The 7,500-nt window shown below is 52.6% G+C and overlaps 1 protein-coding gene across 4 annotated transcripts in view; it reads right to left on the bottom strand.

The window, feature by feature from the left end:
- LOC113811900 (transcription factor cwo) overlaps positions 1–7,500 on the bottom strand; it is a 102,775-nt gene that overhangs the window by 42,247 nt on the left and 53,028 nt on the right. The window contains exon 1 of one of the 4 annotated variants that reach the window (XM_070129079.1): positions 1–1,306. This exon is cut by the window's left edge and continues 24 nt beyond it. The exons of 2 other annotated variants lie outside the window; for them this stretch is intronic. In XM_070129079.1, the coding sequence (XP_069985180.1) occupies positions 1–405 (405 nt within the window). In that variant the 5' untranslated portion in view covers positions 406–1,306. Of the gene's footprint in view, positions 1,307–7,500 lie in introns of those variants that run through there. One more of the 4 variants, XM_070129078.1, reaches the window with a different exon arrangement.

The following is a 7,500-nucleotide window of genomic DNA, read 5'->3' as shown; positions in this document are numbered from 1 at the left end:
GGGATGCCTCTTGGAGGCCTCCGATGGGGCCATGGCTGAAGGCGAATGGGCTGGCACTCGTTCGAATGGCCCACCCGTCATTGGTAATTGCTGCTGCTGCTGCTGCTGCTGCTGCTGCTGCTGCTGCTGTTGCTGCTGTTGTTGCTGATGTTGCTGTTGTTGTTGTTGTTGTTGTTGCTGCTGTTGTTGATTCTGTTGTTGCTGCTGATTTTGTTGCTGATGAGGCGTGTTTTGCTGCTGAATGGAATTCGGGGTCTGGGGATGGATGTTCTGCTGATGCTGGGGCGTCGGCGGAGGCCCACCGAGAGCGGAAGCTGTCATGGGTCTGCACCTGGGGTTGCGATCGCCGAGTAGAAGAGAGAGGCTGTATGGGGCCTCAGGTTCCTCCTTCACCGCCGCCGCCATCACCAGGGGGGGCGCGAGAGAGGGTGGCGGCCGCTGTCCTCAGTTCGACGTTCGTTTAGCCTTGGTCCCAAAGAGGAGATAGTTGGTGATGGGCAAAGTGCTTGGGGGGAGTGAAGGCGCCGAGGCTCGCCCGGGGAGGGAGCGATAACCGCTGCCCGCCACTGGAGGTCAAGCCGTCACACGGAAACATCCAAACACTACTTCGGCGACTACACTACCATGCCTCAACTAGGCAGCGGTCTCAGAAAGGATATCACTCCTGCTTAGGCACACACACTTTCCACAGCATCCACGCTCTTTATTCTGTATTGCTTGTTTTCTCTGGGCGTAGACCAGTGCACTTTGCAAACAGAGCACGTCACGAGGACATCGAGGCCGAGGTTCGGGGTCCTTGGCACACGCTGGCGGACGCTGCTTTTAGTCGCGCGACACGCTTCTATATGCAATTCCCCAACACGGGACTGGTATGGCCAAATGTGTGGTCTATTTTTTCTTTCAGCTGACTGGGATTCTTCGAAACTTACTCTACTATCACGTTTTCAAACTGGAATAGTTTCATTAGATCCTTTTCAAAGCAAAGGCAATTGTAAGTATTTTGTTGAAAATGAAATTCCCAATTTTTATTAATAATCCTTTTCATTCACTTTTCTGAGGAAAAGCATTAATAAAACTGATTGCTTCAAAGTATACATACACAAGTTGCTTATCAAAAGTAAACACCAAGAAAATAATCACGTATTTCACTGTCTCTAAATATCTTTCTTGTGAGGATTCACTTACTCTTGAAACCACAACAGGTTAACATTGTAAGAGATAAAGTCTCCCATGTTTCCACCAAGACGTGTGGAAAGCGACTGAAGCAGCAATGGGCGTGCGCGCGTGTCTGTATGTGTAGAGACCCAGAGTGTGCGTTTGTGTATGTGTGTACGTGTGTGCGTGTGGGACTTGGTCACGTGCAGCTCCACACTCTGAGACCGCCCGACCAAAACCTACACTTTCCCTCTGATAAAACTCGGGGACGAAAACAACGCACTTGCAGATGCTGCTGTTCCCTTTCGTCTTCGTTGCCACTTGGATTGAGTTCATATGAAGGCGGTGGATAAATCACAATAAATTAAAATCGAGGATAAACTCTAGTATCCTCATCTTGCCAAATCACCTGGTATCTGTGGCCTCGGGAAGTTGCCAGAGGTCGCTATGGTTGCAGTTCAAACCTAAGAAATGTGTTTATTTTTTCGCAGCTTAACACCCTTCGTTTTTAATATATAGTTATCAATTTACTGTATCACGAATGAACATCAACTTAGGTTAATCATTAAAGTTGTCACTTTCCATTTTCATTATATGGGTTACGATTTGGCAACGTAGCTGAAATATGGCAAAGCAGCGTGAGGTTGGGCGCGGCACACGTGACCTGGCCGCCGCACGTGGGTTTCCATGCACATGATGCTACTAAGCACCAAACATCTTCGCATTTGGCTCCATACCTGTAGGCATTAACATTTGCCTGCGAGATGCACCCCCCAAGCACCGAAAAAGCGCTCTCGCATTCCTCGCGGGGTCAATGGGCTCACGTGAGGAGTCACGTGGCGCGGCCCGTCTACCGTAATTGTGGATAGTCCCCTTCGCCCGCCGCCTGTCCGCCCATACACCGTTTGGGAGGCGAGCCAACTGGGCCTCGCTGGCTGGTTTGTTTGCTTTTAGGTGCTTCGGGAAAACATAATGAAAACAACTTTACCATTCCACCCCAGTCTTTGAGATAAGCAATGAAAAAGTTGAATAATCGCCAAACAGTAGACTAACTTTCTTTGGAACCGAACGGCCTTATCACGCAGTTATGTGTTGGATAACAATGGTAGTCAACAAATATAACGAACGAGATATGCACGCATGATTAATTTTATGTCACGTTTACAGTCCTTCGAGGAACTATTCTCTTGCACGTGTTATACCCTTTCACCTTTGACTCGGACGACCTCTTACGACGTGGGTTCCCTCTCCCTCTTGGTCGCCCCCGTACCTCCTGCCCCCCCCCCCCCTCTCTCTCTCTCTCTCTCTCTCTCTCTCTCTCTCTCTCTCTCTCTCTCTCTCTCTCTCTCTCTCTCTCTCTCTCTCTTCCTTTTTCCCTTTCCCTTTCCCTTTCCCTTTCCCTCTCCCTCTCCCTCTCCCTCTCCCTCTCCCTCTCCCTCTCCCTGTCTTTCTCTTTCCCTCTCGCTGTTTCTCTCTCTCTCTCACACACACACACACATTCTGGAAGAAAAAGGATAATGTGTTTCAAGTAGGAAGTAGGGGGAAAATGAGCGCCTGGAGAGATATCTCCAATAGCAAGATTTGTGGCGGTGACAGCTTCGGGCACTTCCCGTCGGGAACTGAACAGACTTTGGCACCGCCGGGAGAACATTCTGTCTAGAGAGCTTAATGATAATGAAGCTTCAAATACGAGAGAGAGAGAAAATCTGCGTGGGAAAGGGAGGGCGAGGGAAGATAGAGAATGAGTTAGATGAAATCGAGACAGAGAGAGGGAGATGCCTGGGCTCCAAAGTTGTGTGTCACGTGAGGGAAGGAGAACCGGAGACGGAGTCAGATTGGAAGAATAACCGCCGGTTAGCTGGAGGGGAGAGCACCAGGGATGCGAGCTACCAAGGCCTAGTGCGGGTTAGCCTGTTTATTTCGTCGAGAATGAAGATGGCAGTTGGTTGGCCTGGCAGGAGCCATGTTCTGGTCCTGCGAACACTGTGAAGCTTTCCTTAGTCCGGTCACGCCGGCCTTTCGAAGCAGTAACAAAGATTCCGGAATTTCTCTCGTTAGCCCGACCGGGGCGGCCGAGTGCTGGAGGGGATGGCTGTCGACTTTTATCTTTTATCTTTCGCCATTCTGTTTTCGGCTATGAATCATGTCTAATACTTTGGACCTCGACTGGGATCTCCCCTATCGCCTTTTTGGCCGTGTATCGATATGTTGCTCGAGTTGTTTTCGGCCCACTATTCCGTGTCCATTCGCCGCGTCTTGGTCTCTCTATATGATTTTGATTTATTCTCAGTTGAGGCAGAGTGATAAAAGAATGATAACTTGTTTGTCATGGCCTCGCACGCGGCGTGACCCCGTGACAAAAAATATCGGCAGGGCGACCATTGCGCGTGGGTCGCACTCCGCATTATCTCATCACCCTCGCTCACCTGTTCTTACGTCAACGTGTTTTCCCCTTTCATCTACTTCCCTTTCGGTGAGAGAGGGAAGTCTTTCTATCGCTCTTCGGTCGCAGTCGTCGTGATATCATTTTCGGCCTTAACTACCTTCCTCTTGTCTGGCTACACCGCGCTCCGCCGCGTGATATATAAGGAAATGACGGCGACACGTGACCCGGCCGCTCCGTGACGTCATGATCGCTGCCACTCGACGCTGGACGCCGTGTCGCGGCTCCCGTTGCCTCCCCCCGCGCTGTTCCCTGGACCAGCGGCAAAACGGCACGAGTTCAACTTTCCCTTTTAGTCTTACATCGAGCTGACCAGCGTTTAATATCTATCCATGTCACGGAAATGAATACTCGCCTGATTAAGTCCCGCCTGGCCTTCTTTCTAGAAACTTTCGATTCGGAAGATACGGTAATGAGTCAAAGGTGCCAAAGGCGGAGTAAGGACGGCCGAGGGAGGGGGGGGGGGGTTCTCGGTAACTCCCTTTGCGGAGGAGCCACCAGACTCCACCAGACTCCACCAGTCTTTGATGAAATGATAATCGCCGAGATGCCAAATGACACGTAAGGCGATGATATGCATTTCATTCAAACCTTTCGAGGCGCATCGTCGGAACAGGCGCTGATGGCAGTGTTCTTTTCTCTAACGACATGATATGTGGTTTTAATATCTGGCGAAGGAGAGAACAACCAGAGAAACATTTTTTCATGTCCACTGAAGTGCTGATTTAAAAAGCAGGAAGCCAGCCACAGAAAACAAAGGTGATATGAACAGGCGATGAGGCTCATGCGGACGAACACAAACGTAGCGAAGAATATCAGAGGTATGTAAAGAGGTGGAGATGAAGGAAAGGGCAAGAAGGAGCAGAAGGGGCTGCAGGGAGGGACGCGCACCCAGCAAACGTGAGGCGACCACTGAGCGCCACACATTCATGGCTGCTCCAGCCCGTCTGTCGCCCGTGACTCTCGGCGCACCTGTCTCCAGCGTGAGAAGAGGTTGCGGGAAACAATAATAAAGGAATAAATCCACGTTCAGGCGCACATTTTACGGACTCATGCTCACAGGCTGGAATTATGTATAGAACGCTGCATATTGTTTCCAATCTTCCTCTCGAGTAGCAGGTACAGTCAGCAGCTGTTCAGACCACATGGGAAAATCATATACGGATAAAATCATCTTCCTTCCACGTGACTCCTTGTGGGAAACTTCTCAAAAACGTGTAATTCCCGTTATAGCGACACATTCCCTCGACCGCACCTCCTCCCCCGTCATGAGGGCAGGAAAAAACACCGAACACGAGGAAAACACGCCTTGGCCTCGGCGGGCATGGCTCCGCACCCGCTCGCTGGAACTCCAACGAGGCTTCACTAGAGGAACGCAATTACTCGCGTGCAGTGTGCAGTTAAGAACGTATTTCATGCACGTACCACATCTCTCCCTCTCCCTGTCTCCCTCTCTCTCTTTCTCTACCCCTTCCTTCTCTCTCTCTCTCTCTCTCTCTCTCTCTCTCTCTCTCTCTCTCTCTCTCTCTCTCTCTCTCTCTCTCTCTCTCTCTCTCTCTCTCTCTCTCTCTACTCCCCTGTCTCTCTCTCTCTCTTTCCCCTGTCTCTCTCTCTCTTTCCCTCCCTCTCTCTCTCTCTTTCCCCTCCCTCTCTCTCTCTCTCCTCCCTCTCTTTCTTTCTCTTCCCCTTCCCCCTCTCTCTCTTTCCCTCTCTCTCTCTCTCTCTCTCTCTCTCTCTCTCTCTCTCTCTCTCTCTCTCTCTCCTCTCTCTCACTCACTCACTCACTCACTCACTCACTCACTCACTCACTCTCTCTCTCTCTCTCTCTCTCTCTCTCTCTCTCTTTCCCTCTCCGTCTCCCTTTCTCTCTTTCTCTCTCTCTCTTTCCCTCTCCCTCCCTCTCTCTCTCTCTCTCTCCCTCTCTCTCTCTCTCTCTCCCCCTCTCTCTCTCCTTCTCCCTCTCTCTCTCCCTCTCTCTCTCTCTCTCTCTCTCTCTCTCTCTCTCTCTCTCTCTCTCTCTCTCTCTCTCTCTCTCCTCTCCTCCCTCTCCCTCTCCCTCTCTCCCTCTCCCTCTCTCCTTCTCCCTTCTCCTTCTCCTTCTCCTTCTCCTTCTCCTTCTCCCTCTCCTTCTCCCTTCCTCCCTTCTCCTTCTCCTTCTCCTTCCTCCTTCTCCCTCCTCCCTCCTCCCTCTCCCTCGCCCTCCTCCCTCTCCTTCTGCCTTCTCCTTCTCCCCTCTCCTTCCTCCTTCTCTCCTCTCCTTCTCCTTCTCCTTCTCCCTCTCCCTTCTCCTTCTCCTTCTCCTTCTCGTTCTCGTTCTCCCTCTCCTTCTCCCTCTCCTTCTCCCCTCTCCTTCTCCCCTCTCTCTCTCCCTCTCTCTCTCCCTCTCTCTCTCCCTCTCCTTCTCCCTCTCCTTCTCCCTCTCCTTCTCCCTCTCCTTCTCCCTCTCTCCCTCTCCTTCTCCCCTCTCTCTCTCCCTCTCCTTCTCCCCTCTCACTTCTCCCTCTCTCTCTCCCTCTCCTTCTTCCCTCTCTCTCTCTCCCTCTCCTTCTCCTTCTCACTCTCCCACTCTCTCTCTCGCTCCCTCTACTTCTCCTTCTCCTTCTCTCTCTCTCCCTCTCCTTCTCCCCCTCCCTCTCTCTCTCCCTCTCCCCTTCTCCCTCTCTCTCTCCCTCGCCCCTCCCCCTCTCTCTCTCCCTCTCTCTTCTCTCCTCTCTCTCTCCCTCTCCTTCTCCTGGGGCCTCTCTCTCTCTCTCCCTCTCCTGTCTCCTCTCTCTCCCTCCCTCTCCCTTCTCCCTCTCTCTCTCCCTCCTCTCTCCTTCTCCCTCTCTCTCTCCCTCCTCTCTTTCTCCCTCTCTCTCTCCCTCCTCTCCTTCTCCCTCTCTCTCTCCCTCCCTCCCCCCACCTCTCTCTCTCTCCCCCTCTCTGGAGAAGCAGGAGTACTAATCTCTCTCTCCCTCTCCTTCTCCCTCTCTCTTTCTCCCTCTCTCTCTCCCTTTCCTTCTCTCTCTCTCTCTCCCTCTCCTTCTCCCTCTCTCTCTTCCTTTCCTTCTCCTCCTCCATTTCCCTCTCTCTCTCCCTCTCCTTCTCCCTCTCTCTCTCCCTCCCTCTCCTTCTCCCTCTCTCTCTCCCTCCCTCCCCCACCTCTCTCTCTCTCCCCCTCTCTGGAGAAGCAGGAGTACTAATCTCTCTCTCCCTCTCCTTCTCCCCTCTCTCTCTCCCTCTCCTTCTCCCTCTCCTTCTCCCTCTCCTTCTCCCTCTCTCTCTTCCTCTCCTTCTCCCTCTCTCTCTCCCTCTCCTTCTCCCTCTCTCTCTCCCTCTCCTTCTCCCTCTCTCTCCCTCCCTCTCACACTTTCCCTCTCTCTCTCCCTCCCTCCCCCCACCTCTCTCTCTCCCTCTCTGGAGAAGCAGGAGCACTAATCACGCAAGCACCAGGCCGGCCACGGCACCCTTCACGCACATGAAGCAAAGCCGCCTTGACCACCATCCACTGCGCCCCCCCCCCCTCCTCCCCTTCCATTCCGTAGTCGGAATGGCTTTGCATGGCGAGCGTAGCCCTCCGTCCCTCCCTCCCCTGCTCATCTTCTCTCCGCCTTCCCTCCCTCCCTCCCTCCCTCCCTCTCCCAGGTATTCCCCCCTCTAGAGGTTAGTCATGCCCCGAGCGCGTGAGAGCCAGCCCCCCCCCCCTTCCCCGCTAGAGCTCCTGCACGTGATAGCCGGCAAAGGGAGCAAGAGGAGAAGCACGTGCGGCCACGTGTGTTAGGTGTGAGGGGGAGAGGGGGGGGGGTAAATAAGGCCCTGGCAGACGTGCGATGAGGTATGTGTGATCCGAATATCATTTAGAGTATGTAGTCCTGTATTTTCGAGTGAATGTGCTTTACAATTCTTTTTTTACAAATGCTTCA

The sequence above is a fragment of the Penaeus vannamei genome, chromosome 13 (assembly GCF_042767895.1).
Source record: "Penaeus vannamei isolate JL-2024 chromosome 13, ASM4276789v1, whole genome shotgun sequence".
Taxonomy (NCBI): domain Eukaryota; kingdom Metazoa; phylum Arthropoda; class Malacostraca; order Decapoda; family Penaeidae; genus Penaeus; species Penaeus vannamei.
The sequence above is the reverse complement of the archived record's forward strand: the minus strand, read 5'-3'. Positions and strand labels throughout refer to the sequence as shown.